Source organism: Anser cygnoides, chromosome 9 (genome assembly GCF_040182565.1).
Source record: "Anser cygnoides isolate HZ-2024a breed goose chromosome 9, Taihu_goose_T2T_genome, whole genome shotgun sequence".
In the NCBI taxonomy this organism is placed as follows: Eukaryota; Metazoa; Chordata; class Aves; order Anseriformes; family Anatidae; genus Anser; species Anser cygnoides.
In genome coordinates this window covers 21,563,238-21,590,305 of record NC_089881.1, presented here as the reverse complement: position 1 = coordinate 21,590,305, position 27,068 = coordinate 21,563,238, and the positions used below count along the sequence as shown (strand labels likewise).

Sequence of the window (27,068 nt, the reverse complement as noted above, 5' to 3'; positions counted from 1 at the left end):
CCCCATTTGATTCTCAGCTATGCTGATTTCCGGCACACATGCACAGAGTTGCCAGATGCAGACGCAATTAATTAATTGCATTTGTTTTCACTCCTGACTGCTAACAGGTGATCTGTAAAGCAGCGCTATAGCGGTTCTTGTGAACTTCCCCCAAAGGTTTGATTCTATGTAGGTGGCCATTGTACAGAAATTGCTCTTATCTACTGAAAACAAATTTAGAAATTGCCCTTTCTTAAACTCTGCATTCAAGCACACAATAGCACAGCCAGCCCGGAGGTCATTGTCTGGTCAGGGTTTGAACGTTTTCTGCGTCGACTTCCAATTTGCACTTTTCTTTTGCTGCATGGAAAATGTGAAGGGGAAAAATAACATCATTAATTTTTCAGAGAAAAGCACCATGAGGAGGTGTTCAGATGTATTCTACTTGTTTTCCCATGTTATTTTTGTAACATATATCCCCTGCTATGCTGATACATATGGAGGATTTGCCTGAAATCAAATTCACGTCTAAGATTTTTAGTTTATCAGAGCAATGTTTCTGAGCTGTGTTTGTCCCTATTATTGTGTCAGTTTTAATCCATAAAGCTCACCAAGTATTGACTCTGCAGCTGTGTAGGAGAAGCTTGTAGTCATGGAAGGAGACTAGCAGTTACCACCACTGACTGCGGTATGTGTGAGTCAAGTGTAAGCAGGGCATTAAAGTTCATACCTTTTCCTATGACTTCATGGTTTCTGTTGTATTCTGAAGAGGATTTTAGCACAGTGTGTGAAAGGCTGCCAATAGCCAAGGAAATAGTTCCTTGCGGTGGAAAGAAAAGCTGATGGTAACTCGGTGGGCTAGGGGAGTATGTGCACAAAGTGCGGTAATTCCCCTCTTCTGCTGTGAGTTTTTTTTTTTTTTTTTTTTGCATACCTGTACCAAGTGAAGTAGAGTAACGATAGCCACTGTTTTGTGAGTAATCTATCATTAACCAACTCTATCATGGATGCTTTGGTAGTCAAATATTGTGGCTGAGGCACTGCTTTCTCATCTTGTAACTGCCAGCAAATTTATGACCCATTTCAATATGTCTATTTCCAGGGTATATGCAATGTACAATTCAGTAAAGGGATCCTGCTCAGAGCCAGTAAGCTTCACCACTCACAGCTCAGCACCGGAGTGTCCCTTCCCACCCAAACCCTCGCACAGGACCAAAAGCTCCTTAACCTTACAGTGGAAGGTAGGTAACACTTGGATCAGATTGGGCACACAAGAAAACAGAAGAATACCAGCTGGCCAACAATGAACATAACTGTAGCCAGTAACTGAAAGCTGAGAGGGTCATTTTTCAGTAAGGGAGTTGAACTCGCTGTACACTGACAAATCCCTCCCCGTGCACTGACTTGACTTTTAAAATGTATGTGTTTCATTACATTCAGCTTCTTCTCGTTACTTGTTAAGAGGTTGCCAAGCTGTGTGCAAACCCCGAGCTTTGGTTTCACTTTAAACTGTAGTCATTTGCCTAGGGGGGAAAAAGTAGTTTTCTCTTCTTCCCAAAACCGCCTTCTGTTTATTTTTGTTCATAGGCACCCATTGATAATGGTTCAAAAATCACCAGCTACCTTCTAGAGTGGGATGAGGTAAGTAGTAACTAGTTGAAATAAATACATAAATAAATGGCACTCAGACTTTACAAGGATTTTCTGAGTAAAGAAAAATAGTTAAATACAGGGGAAACTAAGAAGTAGGAAAATGAAATACTGGTGGCATTAGGTAAAGAGTTGGGAGGGTAAAAGGGACAGTGGGGGGAATACTTCTCATTCAGCATGTTTTATGCAGAGACAGTACTCTGCTTCTGTACTCTTGAAGTTTAACTTTTTATTGCTTGTTTGGTGTGCTTAATTTGTTAACTAGGATTACTTATTATTACTTGCTTTGTGACGTGTCTTAGAAGTCTGTTCATGATCACATTCTCCTGGATGCGAAGTGCAGAATAACACTGTTTCTGCCTCAAAGGAGATAAGGCACGATCGTGCAGCCCTTTGTGCACAAAAAGTATTCAGGGTTAAAATAATGGTGCCCTCTACACAGTGGCAATTAGTCTTCTTACAGACAAAAAGGGAAATAAGTTCTATCTCCCAACGATCTTACACTGTTAGTGAGTATCATGATGTTGGGGAGGGTGCCAAAAGCCAGATGTGAAGTGTTACTTGCTGGAGAGGTAGGTTCTCGTAGTGAGTCCTCCCTCCTTCCCCTAATTCCTTTATGCCTCCTTTCCATTGCACAAGACATATTTCTGCAGAAAGCATGAGTCAGTGATTATCATCTTTAAAGGAAAAAATGTGTTGGGTGGCAAAAGGCTTGGGTAACATGTTAAGAAAAAATAAAATAAAATGTGATGAGTCAGGAAATGAAGAGTGTGAAAGGGTGTTTTGTTGTACAGTCTGAGAAACATATCTTGGGGTTTTTAATATTCTAAAAATAATATTCTAAAGGGAATAGTATATTATGAATTGTTTTCCATCATTTCACTAGTAACATGTTCCCAGATCATTCTGCTACATTTGACATTTGGAACCGTTCACTGTGCAAACATTTACTGTATGTGCTGTCACAGCGAGTGGGACTTCCATGATGAGAAACCCTCTGAACTGAACTAAAATTAAACAATAATTTCAGAATGGCTTGCTGCCCCCCTCTGCATAATAGAACGGGAAAGGTTGTCAGTGAAGAAGAAAAAATGATGGAGTGTGAGGTCCGGGAAAGGAAATAAAATAACATTTCTCCAAAAGGATGGGCCAGGATAATTCCATTATACCTTCTGTGACATCTTGGATCTGCAGTTTTGGTCCCTTGCAAGGCTTCCATTAACTGGGAAGCCATGGGAACATAACAGCACAGAGGAATGAAGTAGTGGAAACACAAGGATGATTCCAGCCTGCAAAGGGAAGGGAAGCAACAGGTTTGTCAGAAGAAGGACCAACAACAGCATTAATACAGTGCACATACTCTCAATGGTAGTTTTGTCCATGTGGCACCTAGTCGTAATTTTTGATACCTGTAAGAGAATCCTACAATACTCTTGTCTTTTAAACTTTTTAATACCAAATATGTATCTAGAAAGAACGATCATGTCTATTTTCTTTCACAGAGCAAAAGCTGCTTTTTTTAGGCTAGCTCATGTACCAATGGCAAAAAAAAGAAGCAAACCTGATTGCCTTAGTTGCAAACCTGATTGCCTGATTTGCCTCTTTTGATTACTTTTTCTCAGTAACAATCCTGAAATCTGAGATCCCAGTGGATAGCTAGCCAGCACAGGTGAAAAAATGACAGCCCAATGTCATCTCTGGTGGTTTGACGTGCCTCCTGACAGTGATGTGCTTGTCCAGTTGTGAGACAGTTAAGACCGCAGGTGTAGCTCATCTGAAAACAATTTTTACTCTGATATGAGACAAATGCAATTTTGAGTTGCTGAATTAAAATTTGATGTTAAGGTTTGTTAATGAAAACATGTGAAAATGCAGCTGGGTGTGCCACAGGGCTCTTTTTGCAGGAGCCTGAGCTACCAGCTCGGTGAGATGGGCAAGCTGCACTGCGCACCTTTCCAAGTTGTGTCTCTGATGCAGTGACGTGAACTCCCAAAGTTACAGCACCCAAGTACAGAAGATAATTTGCTTGTTAAGTCCTGTACCCTGTCACTGAGCCGCGTAAATGCCACATAAGCAAAACCACCGATTTTGTTACAATGCCCCACTGTGTCCTGGTGAAATCAAGAAATAAATACGTGGGGGAAGAAGAGAACGCACAACAGGCAACAGTGAAAGCTCTGCCAGAGCTCAGCTAGAGCAACATTCATTAGCTACGGGGCACAGAATAAAATATAAACACAGGAAAATCAGTGATGAGAAGGAAATTAAAATGTGACGGCAAAGTAGAGAGGGTTTTGCATGACTGAAGGACAAGAAATCTATCCACTAATAAAGCTAGAGTCTTAGTAAAGTGGAGTCGCTTCATGTTGGGGGGCAGGATGAGAGTGAGCCATGAAAAACCCTCACCGCACATGTCCTGGGATCCGCATCGAAAGGCTTCACCCCCAGTCTATAGAAACAAAACGGGTGTGAGACACGGGAGGTGAGGGGAGCGGGAGCAGCAGTGGGGTGAGCGAGCAGGGCCGTGTGCCCCCAGGACTGGTCCCTGTGCCCCAGCTCCCACCAGGGACGGGCCGTGTCCGCCTGGGGTGGTTCGAGCCCTGCAGCCTGCCACGTGCAGCATCTCAGGCCTCACGTCTTGCCGAGGCAGTTAAAGTTGCGGTTTACAGCATCGGAAATGCAGCCAGGAGTGTAGATGGCATCGCTCCCCTATGCAAAAAATAAACTGTTGCTGTAAGATGATAGCAGAAGCGTCATGTTGTTTTACAGGCTTAGGATTAGGTGGAGCTGTAAATCGCAGCAAGAGGACAGCACCTAATCCCTCCTGCAGCTGCCAGACCCTCCAGGGCTGCGGCACCACGTTCCAGCTCGGCACTGGGGCATCTGCCTGGGACCGCGGGTGCCGCGCTCCTCGGCGAGCCTCGTGCAGGGAGGTGTTTGGAGCAGGCTCTTACTTACTGCAGTTTGCTGATGCAGTGCTCTCCCTGTGCTCTGGCTTAGCTGTCTGTTCCCGTACACATTTCAGAAATCTTCTTTTATGCCACTGTGTTTTAGTAGGATGAGCTTTAGATGAAACATAAATGGATTGCTTTTGTTTCTTCGTTGGAATTAGGTTTGTTGTTTTCTGACCTACTTTCAGGAAGAGAATGCTGTACTGCTTAATACATCGTTGGGCTGGTCCTGCCCAAATTCCTCTGGTTCTTACGTTTAGTCTAAATGTTTTTAATTTTTTATTTTTCCTGACCTGCAGACTGGAAAATAGAGCAGTAGATGAACAAAACTAATCCTGCTATTTCACCTTTTTCCCTCCCAGTTTGGATTAATTTGTTCATATGGACTGTTACTCAGAACAGGCAAATATTTTCTCAGCGCTGACACAGGTCTTTGAATTATCATTGTCATGCTTCGCTAATAAATTGATAACTTTGTGCTGGAATTGATCGTTCAGGGTAAGCAAAAGGCTGATCTCAACAAGTTATGTTAAAAACATACCTAACCGCAAGCATCGCTGTAGCAGAGCTGATGCTTTTTCCTGATGCCAGCGTTCATCAAACTCAGTAAACTGTAACTGCAGTGAGAAATGCCTCTGGCAGTGCTGTAAGAATCAGGCCTTTGTTGCTAATTAGATGTGAAATGATCATTCTGTGATTAAGTGGTAGTAAATAAATGTTTCTCTTGTGCGTATGGGTAGTAGTAGTATCCTATTCATTCTCCATGGGGAAGTGGAGGACTGTTCCTGAGCCAGAGACAAGGACATCTCTCATGCAGTGTGCGATGCTGCTGTAATTCTGATCCCCAAAGCATTGTGATTTAATTGGCACAGAAGAGACAGGTACAGTACCAAGCAATGTAATGATCTGTTGATGAGGAGTTGATTATTAACTTTATATACAGATAAATGGAGATCATTTTGTTCTACCAAAAAGTTTTAAATTTCACGAGGTAGCTAGCTAGCAGAGGTGTACGAGTTTATACCAGCTGACCCTCTGGTCCTTGCATCTCAATGATGATCCACCAGAATTTGGGTACACAGCTTCACTCTCGTGCTTGGGCTTGTGTTTGTTCACCTTCCTGCCCTCTGGGTCTGTTTTGTGCCTGTGTCACTCCTATTACACACGCCAGAGGAGAGTCTTGAGTAAAATCATTTTTTACACACCTATTTGAGGGATGTTTCCTAAGTCCTGTGCTGTTTTCTAAACGCTTGTATGTACAGAAAATTCAGCCCCTCACAGAAGAGCCTGCATAATAAATGCATTGCAGAGATATTAGGGTGAGTTTGTAATAACCATTGACAGTTTGCATTGCAGCCTCGTGCCAGACTGAGGATCAGTCTGTTGCTTTTTATTGCCAGTGTGAACCAAACACAGAAGGTAACGCTAGCGTGCCCTGGAACAGATTGGTACCGTGCCTCCTAGTTGCAGAGCTGCTGCTGGCAGCTTTTTTTCAGTATTTTGCTTTGAGGTCTTGGGAAGGGCTGTGCTCTGTTTCTACATCCACTCTACCTGCAGTGGCTCGTCCTTCTTTTGTGTTCACTGTGTCTGCTGCAGGGAATGCAGCCAACAAAACCCGTATAAATTCTCATAGCCGTTATCTCAGTAAACTCTGAGCTCCCCAAGAAACTTCAGCACCCTGTTTTAATTGAGTGTGTAGCTTTAAATAGAGCTGAAATAGTGGCAAAACTTTTGAATTTGTGTTAATATGTTGTATTATGGTAGCGTGCAAATTCTAATGGAACTGAATTGTTCTGGTTTCCTCGGACAGGCCCTGCTGACCAGCACATTATGGGATGGCGTTGTGAAGAACAGGGAACATAGGCTGGAGAAAGCAGAGCTAGTGAAGAAGTCAGCCAGTGTCTGCTCTCCCTCTGAAATCTGTGGATTAGAAATATTTGCGGAAATGATACAGTATATTTTAAGCAACTTATGAAACATTATTGAGAGGATTAAAACTTGGATGCTGAGCGTACAAAGAATAGGAGAAGGATTCTGGGAAAGCTGCAAGGCTCTTGGGTGGCAGCCAGTACCAGCCTGCCAGTTGTGCTTGTCTATAATTATGCCAGCATTAGAGCTTTCATAAATCTTGGGAGGGAAGGAGCGGAGAGACTATTTCCAGACTATTAATGCCAGGATAATTAGAAATATCGGCCAGCCTCTCCAATTAGTGCCAATAGAAGGCAAAATACCAGCCAGTCTGAGTGATTTGAATACCAGTCAGTCTCTGAGCGAGTCTGGGGAATGTACGGTACCAGGTCTAGAAGAAAAATGTATACGATATCAGAATTTTTACTACTATAAGGGTGAAGATAACTTTAGTGTTTGGCAGTCTTTGTAAAGTTTTAACCCACCAGTTTGTCAAGCTGGGGTTTCTGTGGTCCACTGCTCTCAGTTCAGGCATTGTGCTACAGGTGAGACTTCCCTTTTTAGCCAGACACCAGTGTACATCTGTTTGTTTAATCACAGGCTTAGCGTTTGGTCGCTCTACTTCTCTAGGAGAAAAAGCAGAGGAAAATGATGGAAAAAGTACACTCGTAAGCATAAAAACAGGAAAGTCAGGATGATCTTAAACAGTTAAAGAAAATCTGAATCTGCAGAAGTTTGCACAGGAAAAAGAATCCATTCTTAGTAGTCCTGCGTTGACTGATGGATATTTTAAACAGGTTATCACTGAGCTAGGAAACACTGAGACCTCTGACTTTTGTTGAAAATAATTTTTATCATGTAACTGTATATCTAGGGATTTAGATTTGAAAAAGTGCTCTCACTTATGCAGGACTTTGGCTTTAGGAGTCACGATTTTCTTCCAGTTCCACCCCTTAATTTAGTTGATCTGTGCTGTAATGTTGCGGCCAGAGCAGGTGGGTGAAGTTGAGGAAGATTGTGGGTAAAACCAAGTTGTAGAACAAGTGTGGAATAGCACTGGGGAAATAAAAGTAAGTTAGGGTTGTTTACCAGTGTGCTAAATGTCCCTTTAGTGTCTCCAAACGGTTGTGCAGCGCTGGAGGTCTGCACGATTGTTTCTAGTTTGGTAAACACGTTGCAGAGATTTACTACAAACATTTTATGGACTTCTTGCTTCTGTGTTGCAATCCAAATGAAAAGAGGTGGGAATTGATAGAGGCTGGAGAATGGTGTCAGTGAAAAATGTCTGTCCCACTCGGGCATTTTGGAAATCTTCAGTGATGAAGTAATGTATCGAGCATGGAAGAACAGTGCATGGAAAGAAAGAGCCCAAGGAGGAGGTCGGGACGTTTGGAAGTTAACTGCAAGGAGAGATGCCTGTATTCTTAATTTTCCTGATAGTTTGCTTGTGTCTAGAAACATTGAGTCTTCTGTCAAGCTGGTGTATTATAGCCTGTGAAATGCGTAGTCTTGTCTATGGGCAAGTGTTAATTTTGCCAAGGTAAAATAAAAAATAAAAACCTGTAGAGGCAGGTGCCAGGTATACAAATGGCACGGCGCAGCTCTTGGCACGTCTCTGCAACTTCCTCAGAGGTATCGGTGCACCGGTTGGAGCACATGGTGGTGTTCTGATAGGTTTCTCCTCTGGTAGGCTTTTGGGGACTTTGTGATGTTATTGTGCAATGGTTTTGCATTCAGATTTTGAAATTAAAACTGTTTAAACTGTGTCATCTCAGGTAGGTGTACGGAATTGAGCAGTCTGGGCCCTTTGTCAGCACTCAGTGCTGAAGGACCCCAAAACCACTATTTCCCATGTGTGGGTGGGGTGGGGTGGGGTGAGGCCAGCTGCTCTTTGACATTTTTGAGACTGTCCTGCAGCAACTCACCTTTGGTTTTATCCTAGCTCACATCTAGTTGGGTGGGATCAAAAAGGTTTTTGTTTTATTTTAAACGAGGAGGGGGATTTTTGAATGTCCCTGTCCTCAGCTGTCCTGGCTGCTTGTACTTGATGTGCCTTAGGAAGTACTTGGGCCTTAGTTTTCTCGAGACCATCTCATGCTGCTGCCCCGTCTTGGCTTTGTCAGGGCTCGTAGTAGCTCCGGGTCAAACGAATGCGAAGCTCCCACAAACTGCACCTTTGTCACCCAACTTCCTCAACGAGGCGTCGTGCTTCCCAGCAAATCCTCTCTGCCATCACACGCTGCGTGCCCTGAACAGCAGGTGTGTGTCCAGCCCCGCGCCGTTCAGTATCAGTTCGGTCTCTGCTGCCCTTGGGGCACACATCCGAGCGCTGTGCGGGTCTGGGTGAAGGCTGTGCCCGCGCTCACCTGTCCCTGGAGCAGCGGGAGCCGGACTACGGCGGGCAGCGAGAGCCCTCTTGTGGGATGAAGTGTTTTTGAAGGGCTTGTAGGGCTTACGTGGAGTTTGGTGTGCAGAGGGTAGCACTCGAGAAGCGTTGGTTGCAGGGTTCCTTTCAGCGGGTCAATTCACAGATGAATTTCACACCTAACTTAGACATTTCTTCGTTAGTGAATAGGATAAATCAGATTTCAAATAGAATGACAAGCTGTAAATACATCTCGTGAAGGTAAGAATCTGGAAAGAGGAGGAATCTGACAGACTGATCGTGTTAGGTATTATTTTAGGTAATGTAGCAATGCTGTCAGCAACGTTAGAGTTTTGTTTGCACAGTCCCTGTGTGAAAGCATCTAATTCTAACATCATTTAACAGTTCTTCATAGGATAAGAAACGTCTGGTTTTGTTTCAAAGCTATCTAATTATAGATGGTTCTCTTTCTAGGGAAAAAGGAACAGTGGTTTCAGAGAGTGTTACTTCGGAAGCCAGAAGCATTGCAAGTTGACAAAGCTTTGTCCAGCTTTGGGTTACACCTTCCGATTAGCAGCTCAGAATGACATCGGTACTAGGTAAGTTATCCCAGGATGCACACTTCATTGACAAAAACTGGTAGTTGAAGAGTTTAACTTGCAATATGACGGTGTAAAGAGGGACTTCTGATTTTTTTTTCTTCCCTCTTTATGGTTTTGGGTTAAATATCCGATGTCTGATCTATTATTAATGCTTTAATGTATGTCACACCTTCTCCAGTGGTATCATTCACCCCCAGGGAATTGCCATGTACCCTCAGAGTGATAAGGTTGGTCGAAGCAGATAGACTCCTTTTGAGGTGTTAAATGGTGTTTCGTGGCCTATTTCTTACACAAAAAGAATACGTCTTTTATGTGAAATTCCCACTAGGGACCTCTGCGAACCAAGAAAAACAAGCAAGAGGAAGTTGAGTTACAGATTTTGAAAGGAATCTTGATGTATTTATTTTTCTATTTTAAAGCAAAGCCCTTCTGTCTTTTTTCAGCAGTACAGTCCTTTCCTTCTACAGGAGGACTGGCAGGGCTGGCTGACGGGCTGGGAAAGAAGGGGGCAAGAACCAGGACTGAGAGGGGACGGGCACACTCAAGGGCCCTGCAAGATGGGTTTCAGATTCTGCTTTTTTGCCTGTGCACAGATGCGTTTAAGTGAAGGTGATGAGAAATCAGGCTTATTCCAGTTCTCAAGGACCTCCTGGGGAGCGCTGGGCTAAAACACTGCCCAGCAACGACCAGAGCATGCCCAAGACACGTCCTGGTGAGGGGCTGCGCGCCTCTGGAGGGCAGTAGGCGAGGAAGAGTTTAGCTGTGAAGAAGCTAAACATCCAGTGCTTTTGTATACTAGTTTATTGTCCTTCTTAGCTAAACAGGATCTAATAATTGTTACTAGAAGGAAAGAAAAAGAAAAACAACTAGTCTATAATGATGTGCTATGCTGAGGAAGATTGCTGTAGCGTTCTGTCTTCTGAAACACAAAACTCCTAGTGATATATAACTTTTAAAAGTTAATCGGTGTCCCTCTGCGATGTTCCTTTTGCCAGTTTCTTTCAAGATCACCTCCCTCCCTGCTTAAATTGTCCATGAACTGTGGAGGGACTTGAGCTGGAGCTGCCAAGTGTAAATGGAAGGGCACTGCCAGATGGTGGTGTCTCTGCAAAGTTCCCAGCTTTGGAATCTCTTCTCTTTGCCAGATTCTAGATTTTTAAAAAATATTTTTGGGCATGCTGCATGACTTTGTCCCCGCTCCCCCCCCTTTTTTTCCCTGTTATATTCTCTCTTTTTTTTTATCAGGCTGTTGAAGAGGGAGTGGACTAACAAGTATATTCATGGTCAGCTGCTGTGTGTTAATCTACAAGATAAGCACCAACAGCACATGGCTTGTTTTTTATAGAGAGTACTCAAAATTATGACATGCTAATGTCATCTAACACTTCATATTTTAAGATGGTGTTGGTTGGTTGTAATGCTTGTGGATTTATCATTTGAGGTGATTTTTTCTTGTTTGGGTGCTGGTTACAGGTGTTTTTTGTTTCAACACTCATACATCTGTTGTTTTTGAGAAAGACACACAAAAAGGAGATAGAGCTTTTTGTGTGCATTAAATTCATGTGATGGCTTTGTTAAGAAACAAAATACCTTTGTACTTTGGACACAAATCTGAAAATCGCAAGAACGTTGCACTCAGTTGAGAGTTCTGATGATGTGCTCCTGAAAATTCACCGAAATCTAGCTGTTTTAAATTTTGTTCTCAAATTTCCATTGTACATTGTATAGTCTGCCTGGGGTCTTAGGAGAACTCTTCCCACACTTGTTCAACACAACTGCCTGTTGTGTTTCAAGGCATTGTGTGCTGGGATTTAGACAAGATGAGAGCATGCATCTCTTCTGCTGCAGATGTTCTCTTTCTTTGCAAACTGAGCTGTGTGAAAGAATGACTTTATGCTCAGCTTTGAATGCAAAGAAATTTGGGCAGGGAAGGTCAGAACAGAGTAGATCCAGCCTGGAGAGTTGGAAGATATCCATGCCTGCACCAAACAGCTCCTATGTGATGCTGAGCATGTGTGGTCATGACTGGATAGATTTTTCCTGCTTTCTTTGGAGGGGGATGTCTGAAGCAGTGGGGACTAGATTTGCTAAAGCACTTGGCCTTCAGGGCTGTAGCTTGAATAGAAATTGTATTCTGAGTGTATAAAAGGTAGAAATTACATATAAAATTCAACATCTAAAAGTTGAGAAGTTGGACATAATTTGCTATGTTTTATTTTCCTTTTGTTAAATTAGATTTTCCTCTACTTCACAGTTAATAGTAAGTTAATATTTCTGAGGCAATCTATTATTTTCCCAATATTATTGCAATGAAATCCATAAAAATGACTGTGAGGACACTTATAATCCTGCATTTATTTCTGTTTTTAGGTCTGGCATTTCCTTAACTTTGTGTGCTCATCTTTTCCACTTGGGCATATTAACGTTGTCTAGATTTTTTTGAAAATACAAACACATATATATGTATATATGAAAACACCGTGTTTTTCTTTTAAAATATTCCTCTCTCCTTCTCTGTTCTTGTACAGTGGGTACAGCCAGGAGGTGGTATGCTATACTGCGGGTAACATTCCTCAGACTCCTTCTGCACCAAGGCTTGTTCGAGCTGGTGTTACGTGGGTTGCATTGCAATGGAATAAAGTAGAAGGATGTACACCAGAGGAAGTGATTTCCTACACCTTGGAAATTCAAGAAGAAGACAATGTAAGTGCTGTGTTACTATGAAGTGTACTGAGTGGCTCAAATTGAGTTTCCATTTATTAATCCAAGTTTATTGGAAATATTGTGGATTGCTATTTTGGAGGGCCATTCCAGTTAATATTTTTGTAAAGGTTATGTGAGGACTCTTAAAACTTTATGTAACAGAAAAAACATTTTAATAGAATGCCTTTTAGGAGTACTCAGTACTTGGCAGGGCAGAGATGTGTGATTTGTTCAGCTTCACAGTAGAATTTTGAAACCTTAGCTTAAGAAGTAGCTAAAATTCTTAGCTAAAAGTCTGTGCTGTCATCCATTATTCATTTACAAAGCTTCACAGGAGTCCATAACCTATAGGGCAGTTTATCCTCCATGTTCTGCTGAGTGGTGTGCTTTCTTTCTGTAATCATCTGTCACTTTTATTCCTCTTAAAACATGTTAAAGTGTTGTTACTGCTTTTAAGCTTATTTTACAGCAAGACTGTATTATTCAGGTTGGTTGCACCAACCTTCTAGAAGAAACGTTATTGTGACCTAGTAGCTTAAAAAAAAAGCAACCAAACCAAAAACAAACACAAAATTCACTCAACTATGAAGTCCCTTTGATACAGTATATTCTGGCTGCACACTAATAGAGAGAGCATTTACTGGATTTTTTTTTCTCTCTAGGATAGCGTGTTTCACCCAAAGTACACTGGAGAGGAGCAAGCCTGTACTGTGAAGAATCTCAGAAGAAGCACACAGTATAAATTCAGGGTAAAATCTTCTTCCTTTTGTCACTGCATAGTATTTTCCGTGTTGGATGTTTTTTTTTTTCCAGGCAGTGTAGGGACCCTTTATTACTACCTGCAAAACTGAGCCATCAAAACCAAATTCTCCCTGTGACATAAGGCATTATTTTATATGAACACCTGATGGATGAACCCAGTCAATCCATGAGCTGCCGCAGGTGTGGGGCCGGGAGCCAAGGGCTGCTCCACAAGATGGCGTTCGGCTGCGCCGCCCCGAGCGCTGCCTGCACACCAGGGCCTGCCACGAGCTGTCCCCTCCAGATTGTGTGCTCCTTTGCGGGCTGGAAGACCTTGTGAAGTTGCATGAACTACCTCAGGAATTGGAAAGCTGGTGCAGCGTTGTGGAGAGATGATGTCTTTTAATTCAGTGTTGTGGAAGCTCTGATGGTTGTGTGAGGGACGGGATGGTTAAGTGCTTTTCTGTGGTGCTGCTTGCAAATTAAAAATGTATTTTTCACAGCTGGGTTGGTGATGGGTGGAACTGGGCTTCCTCCTTGTGTCACCGGCTAGGAGCACAACTGTAATCTGATAGTAGTGAGACCTTCCCTCGTTGCACGCAGACCATCATTAGTGAGCTGTGGAACTTGGGAGAAGATCCCCAAAACTGTAAAAACCAAAACCCTCAAACAGTAGTATCACAGCAGTGTTTTAAAACCAGCAGTAGGGACTATACGGCTAATTCAAGGCTTGTCTTTGAGCCTGGGCAAAATAGTTGGTTGACTAGTATGGAGCTTTGGGTAATAGAGACAAATTTCTTGTAGGGGGATTTCTTTTATGCAAATGAGTGTCCACGTTAGGGAGGAGACATCCTGCTAACAATTTTGATCAAAATGAAGGTTGGTTTGTTACAGTGACAATGGAAGTGTAATACACCTTTGTGAAGGGACTTGTTCAGTATCACATGAGGGTTTGGCACAAGGGGGAAAGCGATACAAAGCACGTGAAAAGGTGCAGAAATTTCAGTCTCCCAAGTGTTTGAATTGTCATCTTTACCAAATGGGAATCACCAGTGACTGTTTCTAGTGAAGTTCCACGAAAAACAGTGCTGGCGTGTACTGTGTTGTAATATTATCAGTGACCTAGAAGCAAAGTGCCATTTTTATTTCTAGTAAGAAGATGAGAGGCTCTAGTTTGGGGAAGCAGGGGCTCTGAAAAAGCATTGCAAATTCCTGCTGAAGAATCAGGTTAATATGAATTTTCAGCTCCCACTGGGCCAGTGCAGAATTTAGCTATATGAATAAGGGAAATTATAAGTTAAAAATAAGTTGTATTACATTTATATTTCAAACTGTTCCCCTGGAGCTGTTACTGAGATATTTGTCTAACTTACGTATCTGGTGTTCATGGTAGGATGTGCTAAATTGGAGAACAGTCAGAGAAGAGCCAAGAGATGATTAAATAATTAGAAAACAAGGCAATAAAAAAAATAAAGGTGCCAGGAAGAGTAGGGTAGCAGGTCAGTAAAGATATCCACAGTGGAGGAAACTTTCATAACCAGCTTTTCAGTTTAGCAGACCAAAAGTGTAAGACTTCTATAAGCAGAAAATTATGAGCCAGGCAAATTCAGTGAGGAACACAGGGTTGGTGATAATTTTGAATTCTTGTCTGCTGACAGTTTTTCTTATTCGGATCATATAAAGATGTAAAGCCATACCTTTTAGAAAAATAAGAAATAGCCATAAGAAAAACCTACACAGGAGTTGATACTGTCTTTGGCTTCTTTAAAGCAAGCATATGGGCTGGAGAACCTCAGTTAATTTTTTGGCTTTAAAAACTACAAATTGTTTTCCCCAGAAGCCTCTGTTAGAAGAGGGGATAGAAAAGACCATCCTGAGAATAGCAGAGCTTCCCAAGTGGAAAAGTTCCTGCTAGCTTATATTTACTCTTAGCAATTACAATAAATATTTTATTACTCACTTCCTTGGCAGCAGACTCATGTCCCAGAGACTATTCTGAGCTAATATAGCTCTCAACAGCCACAAAGCGTTAGACCATTTGGGGTTTCTTCCTGATCTGCTCCGTCTCCTGGCCAGGTCCTCGTGTCTTCTCGTAGCTTAGCAGCATTCTCACTGAAGTCAGCAGAAGGTATTCTTGAGTAGAGACAAAAGATTTGGCTGAGCAAGTTTACTTTGTGCACATCCTGACAGTTTTGGTGACTGTCGATTATGCCTTTCTTGTTTGCCTCTCGTACTACTTGGGGTTTTAATTATGCGATTACTGATAGCCTGAAAGAATTTGTTTTAAATAGCAGTTTATACCTCCAAAACAAAAATAGCACAGTTGTTGTTATCTTCATCTTCAGTGAGTAAATAACTTCAAGTTGCCATGTGATTCTTCTTTGTTGTTGTTGAGAGAAAAACAGTAATGCTGTTATCTTAAACTTACGTGGTGGTGGAGGGGGTGGAGAAATCAATGTGGTTTCTAAAGAAACAACGTTGACAATCAGATAGCTGTTATTAAAATCCCACACGCTATTTTGGGAAGTGACATGCTTTCTAAGTTAATGATATTTGTGCAGTTACTAAAGGAAGTATTGTACAAAACTGTCAGAAAAAACGTCACAGTAAGCAATGTTAAATTCGTTGCATTTTTTTGTTTCAGCTGTTTGCTTCTAATGTGGAAGGAAAGAGTTCTCCAAGCGAAGTTTTGGTCTGTACAACAAGCCCAGACAGGCCAGGACCTCCAACCAGACCGATCATTAAAGGGCCAATAACATCTCACGGCTTTAGTGTGAAGTGGGGTAAGCAGGTTCAGTTTGTCATAGGAGGGCTTTGGGGGTCATAATGTTGAATATTGAATTCAAATAAAATTCTGTAAACGCATCTTACGACTTAGTTATTTCATGCTGTTTGTAAGTCCAAAAAGTTAAAAAAGTATATCTGGAAGGCTGGACAGCTCAATTGTTTGAATATTTTGAAGAATGTTTAAAAGCACTTTAGTTTTAAGAATCAGATTTCTTTCTTGTTTTTAATTAATTATCTTGGAGTTTTAATCAAGTGTGCATTCAGGCTTTTTGTCTTCCATTTCGTGTCCCATTGCGGATGGACACTGCTTTCTTTATCACTGGGACAAACCTCCATACCACATCTTTTTCAGTGCTTTTTCCGTGCATTTTATTTGTAGCATCTCTGAAATGTTAGCCAGCCACCTTATTCTGACTCATCCTGAGAACTAACTTCTGCTACCCACTTCTGCTATAAATTCATTGGTGTAGTTAGTGTGGGGGAGTTAGTTTGTGGAGGAGAAAGAGCAGATTCAAAAACAGTTTCTATATTCTTTTTTGTTCTATTTCACTCCTAATCTTGATTCACTAACTACTTGCCTTGGTTGTTGTTTGTTTCAGATCCTCCACAAGATAATGGTGGTTCAGAAATCCTAAAGTATCTATTGGAGATTTCTCAAGGAAGTCCGGAAGGTAAACTTGAAACAAGTTTTCTGCATTTTAATCTATGCTGGCTACTCTAAAGTACTGGCCCGTTAGGCTATTAGTATGCTGATACTGCAGATGTGATTGAAGCAGAGTTACATACTTGCAGCCTTAAAACTTGCAGGATTTCTGGGAGAGTTTTGGTTGTTGATTTTTTTTATTTATTTTATTTTTTTAAACAAGTATACTTGTTCTCCATGACAGGTGGAATTTTAGGTTATAGGGCTGAACTTATTATTCTATTTGATATTTTAATATATTTTAGAAATATATATATTTGTGCATATATGCAGTTCTGTGCACATATTTCTGGGTGTATGTGTCTGTGTATGTCCTGAAGCAGGAATAATATTCATAATATTATTAAAGCTAATGACTTCCCTGAAACAAATCATTCATGAAAGACCACATTAAGGATTTTCTTTTCTCCTAGACAGCAGTAAACTTGTTGTATTGTACTTTTATAAACTTGGATATATCTAATTTTCTAGCAAATCAGTGGGAAGTGGCATATAGTGGATCAGCAACAGAATATACCTGTACTCACTTGAAACCAGGCACTTTGTATAAACTCCGGGCATGCTGTATCAGCACTGGCGGACACAGTCAGGTAAGTATCGTTTAGCAGTAAGGGCTATTGGTTTTATATTTTTCAGAGATTTATCTACTATATATGGTAAATATTTTTTTTAAAAGCAAGTGAATATATTTCCTGTAGCACAATAAAGCTACACTGATTGCTGTTAATCTTCTGTTGCAAGTTGGTGAATTTTTGAAGACTTCTATGTGCATCTGATGATTTTTTTAGTCAAATTGCAATTCAGTGTGGTTTGCTTTCCTCAACCAATCTGTAAATGTTTACACTTAAGCTAGAAGAGACCATAATATTTGTGTGATCTGACCACTTGCTTGAGAAAGGCTACAGACTCTGATCTGTGTGAGTCTCTACTGACCAACACTGGTGGCTGAAGTTGTAGTAGGGGTAATCACCTTTCATGCAGCTGAATCGTTCTTTGTTTTTAGGTTCCATTTTCCAGCCACTGATTCCTTCCATTCCCTTCTTTGATTTAAAGTAATTTTATTACCTACATTTCTATTCCTAATGCTGTGATTTTTTTTGTTTGAGTACATTAGAGCTCAATACTGTTTTAGAAAAAAAGAAAAATTAAAATAAAGAGCCCCAAAAAATTAGCCAACGAAGTTTCTGTGCTACAATTTTGAGTATGCTACTGAAAGAAATCTCTTAATTGCATTTGCAAGAAACACGCTTGATAGCATCTTCTATCCTTTATTGTTTATGTAAACAACTAATAAATGGCTGTTGTAGAACATAGTTTCTTTGTTACTTTTTAATCATGACTGATTTCATAGGCACTAATTGTACCACAGAGCTAACTTCAGCTCCTCTTCTCTTCCAGTGTTCTGAAAGTTTACCTGTCCGTACGCTAAGTGTTGCACCAGGCCACTGCCGGCCACCAAGAGTTTTAGGGAAGCCGAAGCACAAAGAAGTTCAGCTACAATGGGGTAAGCCACTGGAGCATGTCACTTAAACAGCTTGGAGAATTTGGGGTGACATTTAAATCCTGTTTCAAACAAACACAACTCATTGGATACCAGTAATTTTGTGAGGAACTTGGGCCATGAACATGACACTAAATGGTCAAAAATACAGTTTTTTCAGAATACAAGATACATGCCAGTATGCAACAGATTTTTTCTTTGCTATGGTAATCTTGCAGCATCCAAGATTCTTTGTGGTATCAATTGTTAAGGTAAGTTCTAGAGCAGCACCATTTCTAACTGACAAATACATCTCAATCCAGTATAAAAAATTACTTCTGCATGCAGGAGACCATGTTGTTTCCTAGAAGATCCACCTTCTGGTGGCACTGCTTTTCAGAACCCCAGGCAGGTTGATTCGGCAGTACTGGCTTGTGATATAATGTGGAAACATTATCAAATATGTTGTTTTCATGGTGGAAAAGGTGCCTGTAACAAACCAAATACAGGCACAGAAAACAAATTCAGTTTTGCAAAAGGTGTTATTCCAAGTGAAGCTCAGGGTTTAGATCATTGTGCTGAGATCTGGAATCTCATAAATGTTAGGAGAGTGACTAACGAAGTTTGAGAATGGCAGTTGTTTGTGTTTTTATTAGGTGTTAGTGGGGTTTTGCCAGAAATCCCATGTGTAAGCAGTAGTTTTGGAGTGTGCATGACCCTCGCTAGCTTGTGTCCAACAATAGCCAGCAGCCAAGATTAGGTCAGACAGACACCATGTGCCTCATAATTTCTCTCTGACCCAGAAGGAATGTACTCAGTGTTAGCCAAGCAGCATTCTTTCTGAAGGTTTCTGTACCTTTTCTTTCTCCTGCCTTATCAAACTTTTTTTTTTCTTCCTTCACACAACCCCACCTTTGATATGGGGAAAAAAACAATTCTTCAGAAGAGGATGGTAGCTACTTTGTTTTGCTTAAAAAATAGTTGGGCGCCTTCTGGTAGCAAACAGTCTCCCAGGCTGGAAGATCATTGCCTTGGGAGGAGCTGCTGATCTTGCGTGTGATGATCTGACCTTGGGAATGTTTAGGGTTAAGAGTAGTTTTATTCATTTGCTTTAAAAATATTGATTATATGCATGGTGAAGATAACGCAGGTAAGACATCTATCAAAGAGGAAAATCATTGCTGATAGTATGTGCGTGTATATAGTGTATGTGTTTGTATATGTGTGTTGTGAATTACAAAAACTAATCTTCCTGGCATATGCCCATATGTTGTTAGTGAATTATGTGTTCTCTTTCTAGATGTCCCTCCATCAGAAAGCGACTGTCCCATCTCAGAGTACAGTGTAGAAATGACAGAACCAGAAGAAGTTGTTTCTGAAGTGTACCATGGTCCTGACCTGGAGTGCACAGTTAGCAACCTTCTTCCCGGCGCAACGTATCAGTTCAGAGTGAGAGCTTTGAACGATGGCGGGGTATGTGATTTGGCTTTTTCTCATTAGAGGTACTAAAATGCGTGAGTTGTGTGATTCTGGACAGTGATTGCATTAGAGCTGATGATCAGAAAGGTGAAAATGAAGATAGGCAAGAAAAAAAGTGAGAAATGCTTAAAAGAACTTTTGAGGAAGAGCTGTGGTTTTGGATCTGGTACTCTTTTAAAATAAGATTTCAGGTACTAACATGACTTGACTGGCCAAAGTCAGCTGGACGGAAACATGCAACAGTCATATCTGCTTACAAGAATGAATCTCTTTACTTATACTGCATCCCTTATTTTCAAATCTTAACTGTGTAGTAACTGTGCTCAAAGATGCAAAGTATTTCTAGCTCCTCTCTTGATTAAATGGAGGGGCTGGTTTTGGCTTGGTTGATTTTGGTTTTTATTTTTTTTTAACCAGATGTGAAATAGGGGTGAGGGAGTGTTCTTTACCAAATGCAAACACCTGTCTCCCTCCTGTTAAGTAAAGAAAACAGCAGAAGTCAATACATTAGTTTTTTTGAAGTATATATCCTTTGTAATTCAAACAAAGCAATCAGTGTTAGCCTTCCTTGCTAGCAGAGATGCCTGTTGAGAGGTTTTCTGGAACAATTTTGGTGTTGTTCAATTTTGTAATGGCTCACTTTTCCGTTCTTATTAGTATTCCATTCTAAAATAAGCAAATATCAGTGTTTCCTCTAATTGCTTATAGTTACATTCCTTTGTTCCGGAGAATGGTTTCTAATTAGCTTGGGGACGCACTGAACAAAATTCATTATTCCACTCTCACAGCCTCAGGCTGCTTCCACCTTCTCTCTCTCCTGTCCTTGCACTGCTGGCTGAAGCCAGTTTTCCAGACTGTTGAAATTTGTGTGTCCGTTTCTTTTGCTAATTTTTACCAAAGGCTCAAAAGGTCTGAACAGCTGCCCGAGCTGCACGTGGAGGCCTCTAACCGCTGGGCACGGTGGCACACGGTGTACGTACCTTATACCACTGCTCATCAAGTGCTGCTGTTAGACACCCGGACTGCAGCTCCATCATATGCCATCCTTTTGCAGTTAACATGTGGCAGACATTTCGTACAGAAGTTGGGTTTGGACTCCAGTACAGCTTTGCTGTTGCTGAGCTCCTCCTTAAAGCCGTGAGGGGAAGCCAGTTATGCCAGGCTATGGCATAGCCATGGGAACACGTTACTTTGAGCTAAGTTGGAGGGAAACAAACTGTTTCTCAATTTTCTATTGCTGAGCACACATTTCTGCTCTTTGATAAATTAGAAGTGGCTTATGCGTTCACGAGCACTCACCACTGCACAGGAGGATGCCCTGGAGCAGCTGAGGTGCAGTCTGCTCGTACCCAAGCTCTCCTCACATTTTAACCTTGCGGTACCTTACGTGGTCTAATCCTGTGCTCTGATATTGGGCGCTGCATGTTGGAAGCCCAGTTCATCTTTGAGAGAGTTTATTGCATTTAAAAAATTTCTGTGTGGTGTTCCTGAAAATCACTTGAAACAAAATCATTTGAAAAGCCTTTGAGGAACATGAGCTGTGTGTATGTTTATGTACTAACGTATAGACATCTTGTTTCCCTCTAGTACGGGCCGTATTCGGAAGCTACAGAAATCACCACGGCAGCAGGACCACCCGGACAGTGCAGAGCACCTTCTCTGTCCTTTCTGTCTGACACACGTGTACTTGTAAGCTGGGAGGTAGGTCAGGTGCCCTCATTTAACTTCTCTTTTATTTACCCAAACTAATGTGATCATTGTGCACTTGAAAGGTGGCTCAAGAGCTGTTAACTGGTTGAGAACAATTTTTTTGCAAGAAAAGTGTATATAGGAACTCCTCTATTGTACAAAGTTGTCATCTCTACTTTTCTTTTTAAAGAATTGCATAAAGTTGATTGTGAGTCATCTGGACCAGCATTCAGACACAAGAACTCCTACACTGGCGTCAGATGATAGAGAGTTGGTCTGTTTAAAGTGCACTCCACAGGCTTTTAGCAAGTCAGAATGTCCTGTGGTAGAATTGTGAAGGCAAATATTTGATTTTGGCTAAAGCTGAAGTCTCTGATATGAAATTAACTCTTCACAAATGCTCACAATTCAGCTTTTCTCAAAAATTGTTTGTCTCTTCCCCAAATATTTACTTTTATTTTAGTTTGTATAAGTTCTTTCTCCATTATCCACAACCTTAGACTTTGGATTCTTCTAGCTTAAAAGCGGAAATGTGGATCGGTGTCATTAAAAAAAAAAGTTATGTAATTAAGGTAGAAAGGAAAGGATATTGTCATAAATAAAGCTGTGATACAGAAGAATGAAGCTGTAATTCTGCCATAGACTTTCTCTGAAATCCTAGCAGCTATTCAGCTCTGCATCTTTCAGTTTCCCTCCACTAAAGGATGCCTTTGCTGAGAAATGTTACTGATGTTCATGAGATGTTCTAAGAAAGTAATTATGCTAACAATACATCTAAATACAAACACAATCCGAGTTCAATTTTATAATGAAACAAGTGCATTTGATACAGTTTTGTTTTGTTGATATTTCTTGCAACATTTTGTGATTTTGAGGTAAAGTTGTACTGGGCTTTTAAATGTTGCCTTTTAAATGAGTGTATGAACAGGAGTTTGCTCTCCTCAACCATGAGTGAATGCTGCATTGTTTCTGGCATGTTCTGGTTTTATATACAGGATATATTTGTCAATTCTAACTGAAAATGAAGCTTTAGAAGGAGTAATACAGTTTGCAAATGGTGACATTTTCTTAGAGTCTATCTTTTTTAGCTGATAACACAAAGGAAAAACAGCAGAGGACTGGAGTTTTTGGTTAGCCTGCAGAGCACTCTGTGGTGTCTACCATGACTTTTTTACACATTGTTTTAAAACTATGGCTTTTAGGGTAATTTTCAGTTAAGCTGGTCACGCTTTTGTTCCAGAAATCTGCAAGTGTTGAGATGCTCTTTTTTAGTTACCTCTCGTGTTCCCCAGGCTTAGCAGTTCCCAATGCTCCTATGAAAGTAGCTGGAAGCCCAGGGACAAAGCTGGTGAACCCTGTGTGTGTGTTCAGGGTGATCACCGTGGCACGCAGGGATGCTCCATATCCTTTTATTAGTAATCAGACCTTCTACAGTGGAAGTTCCATGTGGCGTTTTGCTCAACCCACCACTCGTCTTTGTTTTCCCTGTAACAGCTATATTGACAAATTTGCAGTTGCTAAACTGGGTGACTGTTTAACTTTCTCACAGTTTCTAGGGTTGCTTTTTTTTTTTTTCCAAGCAGATTTGCCTGTGTAGTCGGATCACTTTTCTAGTTTCCCATTCAGAGAATTAAAAAGAGAGCTTGTTGCATGCCATAATCTGAAAGTCTGTCATATTCTGGGCCACGCTTCCCTACATAAAGCAGAGATTCCTCAAAGCACTTCAGTTGACACAGCACAGCACTAGGCAGTTCTTGTAAAAAATAAAATAAAATTTTGGTTCAGGAGCCACGGCATTATGCCTGCACTAGCTCATCTCCAGCAAATTCCAGTAAAAAATATCTGGACAAATTCTGTGTTCCCACAGACTTCAGAATAATAAAGATATTGCTGAGCATGTGTGGGTCCAATAAGAGTTTCTGAGCGGACATTAATGTACGCAGGTCCACCCTCCCGTATCCCATACTTTGAGTGGTAGCTCGGTAGATGACTGCGTTGAAAACCTCAGACAAGCCACTCAGTTGCTGAGGTTGATCTTTTCTCCATAACATGAGCAACTACGTCAGGCTTGAAGGCTAGCTCTGCCAGAGATGTTTTGATCACTTAACCGCATTGATGTTTTTTGTGTTCTCCACAGTCATGCTTCTGCCAAGCCAGTGGGGGGAGAATTTATTACTGAGTGTTGTGGTGAAAGATGAAGCAGCTGCATACACTTTCTTGTTTCTGTGACTTTCAGATAAATTTTGGGCAGAATTGGCCTGTTTCACTAACCTATTATGGAACACTAATTCAGGGCATTTCAATTTGCAGAAGTAATAGTGTATTAATTTCAAAATAAGAGATTTTTTTTTCATGTTCTTAATTCCTAACCCAGTGAACCACAAGGATCTGAAGTACTCATTTTTTAATTGACATAAATATTTGTGTTGCAGAGTCCTGAATGTTCTGGTGCTGACATCTCTGAATACAGATTAGAGTGGGGAGAAGATGAGGAATCTCTACAGCTCGCATATAGCGGCACAGATACCTGTTTTGAAATAAGTGAGCTGTCAGTGGCTGCACAATACTGCTGTAGGCTACAGGTATGGAAGTTTGCATGCGTTGCAATTTAAGATGTAAACATAGCTGCCTTCAGCTATGTGTGACTTTTTTTTTTAAATATCATTAGCCACTATGAAATTACGTGTTCTGTAAGTTGGCAGCAATGTTAATTTATTTTAAATACTGCAGACTGTTATGTGGTTTAGTTTCAGCACTATTCAAAGCGATAAACAAGGGAGTTGGTATAACTTCTAGCTCACGAAAATTGCTCTCATGTCTCATGTACTTTGTTTTCAGTGAATAATACTTTTAACAGCCACCTTGCCCTCTGATGTTAAAAGAAAATGACGATGTTTTAGACAATTTAAAAAAAAATAAAATTCTTGGTTATGATAGGTAAACATTTACCTCCCAACCGGTTTTTGAAGATTCCCCTAGCTTAAGTAATAAATTCCAACATCTGTTTCATGTATCAAATAAAGCAGCTGAGTAGATTCCTATATACATAGAAGGTTGTAGCTGCCAGAAGATGAGTCTTCATCTTGTTTTCTCTTACCATTTTTCTCTTGGATCTGCAAGACTGAATATCATATAGAGTTTCTATATGATCTCTATTTCTTCGATCTTTTTGTCTCATTTCAGTAAAAAGTAAACGTTAAAATATGTTATATAGGTGTATATATAAAAATAAAAATCCAGTGCTCTTTTCTTCTTTATGTCCACTGAAAAAATAAATGGAAAGTAAAGTAAGTGGGAGTAAAGTAGAAATACTTTTGCACAAGATACTGTTCCAGAAGATTTATTTGTATGTTAAGGCAGAATACCACCAATAAATCCAATGAAAAGTTAACCTACCCACCCAGCTGGCAGTGTGTGGACCACCCAAGGTCATTTCTTTGATCAAGGACAACATGCTTCTGTCAAGAGTTTCCTTATTTATTTTTTTTAACAGGATGTTGAATTTTTCATACAAAGTAGCTTTCGAGCAGTTGGCCAACAGCCAAGGAGCAAGGGCCTCACACCTCTAAGTACACTCAACTGTGTTTTGTGACTTTTTGGGAACTGGCCCTATACCTTGCCCTGGCAGCATTGGGAAACTAATTGAAAGAACGTGGATGGGTGGCTTGGAAGTCTGAGCCAGAAAGTGCATCAGTTTGCGCAAGAGGGAAGGCATTCAGAACCCGCTGGGCAGGGAGGAGAGCGTGAGACCACTTCTGCGGTGAATGGTGGGGAACTCCAGCAGATTTTGATGTTAAAAATGGAAACAGCCAGTTCTATAGGATCTTTGATTTCAAGTGGTGGACATTCATTTTAAATTACCTGCCACAAAAATGTTGCACACATCTACCTAGGTTTTAACATGGCCAATGTAATTTAATCCATCGACTGAAGTTAAGTGAAATGCACAACAGCACTAAGACGTGGTGTTGGAATCCATCAGTTGGCCACGTGTTCCTTTTTAGAGGGCTTCATGCTGTAGATACAATCTGTGTTATATGGATATGCATATCTCAGAAACCACGATATAACGTACGCTGGAACATTTAAGCAATTACAAGAACAAAAAAATGTGTTATAGACAAAGAAGGAGAGCTAAATAGTGTCAGATTTTTTTTTTAATAGTGAGAATAATAGTTAATTTCATAGCTGTTAGCAGCTTTAACAGAAAATATTTCTTTTACTTTCTTTAAAAATAAAGATTTCCCAAACAATTTTTACTCTGCCTTCTAATAAACATCCAGCACTGCTATCTCAACCTACAGTAACCCAATAAAAAGAGGGAATTGAGGAATCAGGCGTATATATCTGCAGGGCAGACAATTTATCCTTATTGTTGCTCAACTTTTTTTCCTGTAATGAATATTCCTGAAAACAACTGTGGCTTCTGCAAAGGGAAATACTGTGTCATTTAGGCAGGGGGAATATCTAGGAAGCAAAGAAGAATGAAATTCCCATCAGTTATGATGATGAGGTTGTCCAATAAAACAGTTAAAAGCACCACTAAAAATAAATAGCTGGGAGCAAGATACAGATTGCCAAACACTGGTTTAGAGGCAAGACAAATAATATCATTGGCAGACCGCAAAACAAGGCTCCCTTTTAACAGCTCTAGAAGAGCTTCACCAAATAGAAGATGTCCCTGGAGCAGGATTTGTTTTGAAGGGCTTTTTAAAGGCTGACAAATCTAACTTTATTATGTCTTTCTTCAGTCGAACAAAATGCTTCCTGGAAAAACAGAATATGGCTTTGTATTTGTACTATGCGTAGCAGAAAAATATTATTCACTACAGCTAAGCATAGGCAAGGAATCCAACAACTGCTTGACTTGTCCTTTCCTTGCCATCGTAGTCCTACTGGCAAGATTGTAAACCCAGGTGTTCCAGGTTCATTGTAACCTGGGGGAGAATGTGGGCTCACTTTCCCAAGAGCAGAGGATGGTGGTGGATGTTACTGGGAAATGTCAAAAGGTGCTTTTGAAGGACTGTACCTTCTCCACTTCTGTACCCCAGACATCCTGTCGTGGGCTCCCTGTGTACCTTGTGGGCTAGCAGCTTGCTGGGCAGTATCAGGAGGAACAAGCCTAGTAGCAGAGCAGTGAAGGTGGTGTTGCTCATTACTTGCCATTTGTTAGCATCTGGATCCTGTCTCCAGTTTTGCTCCAGGCAGAGATTGAAACAGAGCTGTTGAGGCAGGATATAAAGAAGAAAAAGTTATCACTGAGGGCAGTTAAGGATGTTAAAGGTGTTACAGAGGGTCTCCTTGGAGTCTTCATCCTTGGAATCTTTCAAGTCCCAACAGGACAAAAGCCTGAGCAACCTGCTCTGTATTCAGCTTTGATCCTGCTTTGAGCCGGAGTAGGTATGTCCCAGGGTCCCCTCCAGCCTGAATAGTTCTGTGATTCTGTGCACAGGAGCTTGGAACAGTCCTGAGAAGGGAACGCTGCAGCACATACAGCATTTAACGCTGAGAGTCAACTGATCAGAAAAGAAACAGGTCTGTGTAATTGTGCAGTGTTGAGCTTGCAAAAACTTCAACCTCTAATTAGTGAGCAGATTTGGGCTGGATTTTGAACCTTGGTTTCCACTGGGATCCTGGATTTATGAATCAAGATGAGAAGCTTGATAACTGTTTTATAACAAAACAAATTGATAATTTGGTCTCCTCTCTTGTGGAAAATATTGAGCTATGTGCTTTGGCGGTAGTTTGCTAGTAATCTGTCACCTCTGGGGAAATCTGAGTCATAGACTTAATGCCGTGCTGAGTTTGTATATTGTTATATCAGAAACTTTTAGCATCAAATCAGCTATTCATTATCTGAGTTAGGAACCTGTGTAGCTCTCAGCAGGCTGAGTGCCCCTTATGTCTAGGGATCCTTGCATGAAGTGTCTGATGTTGCACTCTGCAGAAGACTGCAGTAGGTTGAGGTTTTGATACAGGGCCCCTTGACAATTTCGGGTGTCCAGTGTGCTGGACAACATGATGTCACCTG

The 27,068-nt window shown here is 41.0% G+C and overlaps 1 protein-coding gene and 1 long non-coding RNA gene across 3 annotated transcripts in view; one reads left to right on the top strand and one right to left on the bottom strand.

Annotated features, from left to right (window-relative positions):
• The window catches only part of FNDC3B (fibronectin type III domain containing 3B), a 184,386-nt gene that overhangs the window by 122,944 nt on the left and 34,374 nt on the right, over positions 1 to 27,068 (top strand). For both annotated transcript variants that reach the window (XM_048059579.2, XM_067001989.1), the window contains exons 10-21: positions 1,082 to 1,220; positions 1,567 to 1,620; positions 9,328 to 9,452; positions 11,984 to 12,158; positions 12,821 to 12,907; positions 15,544 to 15,682; positions 16,286 to 16,357; positions 16,861 to 16,979; positions 17,788 to 17,893; positions 19,170 to 19,342; positions 20,936 to 21,049; positions 23,470 to 23,619. In XM_048059579.2, the coding sequence (XP_047915536.1) occupies positions 1,082 to 1,220; positions 1,567 to 1,620; positions 9,328 to 9,452; positions 11,984 to 12,158; positions 12,821 to 12,907; positions 15,544 to 15,682; positions 16,286 to 16,357; positions 16,861 to 16,979; positions 17,788 to 17,893; positions 19,170 to 19,342; positions 20,936 to 21,049; positions 23,470 to 23,619 (1,453 nt within the window). The remainder of the gene's footprint in view (positions 1 to 1,081; positions 1,221 to 1,566; positions 1,621 to 9,327; positions 9,453 to 11,983; positions 12,159 to 12,820; positions 12,908 to 15,543; positions 15,683 to 16,285; positions 16,358 to 16,860; positions 16,980 to 17,787; positions 17,894 to 19,169; positions 19,343 to 20,935; positions 21,050 to 23,469; positions 23,620 to 27,068) is intronic.
• Positions 7 to 14,988, bottom strand: LOC125182279 (uncharacterized). Its single transcript, XR_007161718.2, has 3 exons — positions 14,860 to 14,988; positions 2,799 to 2,918; positions 7 to 339 (listed from the first exon to the last, which is right to left on the bottom strand). It is a non-coding gene; the product is annotated as an uncharacterized lncRNA (long non-coding RNA).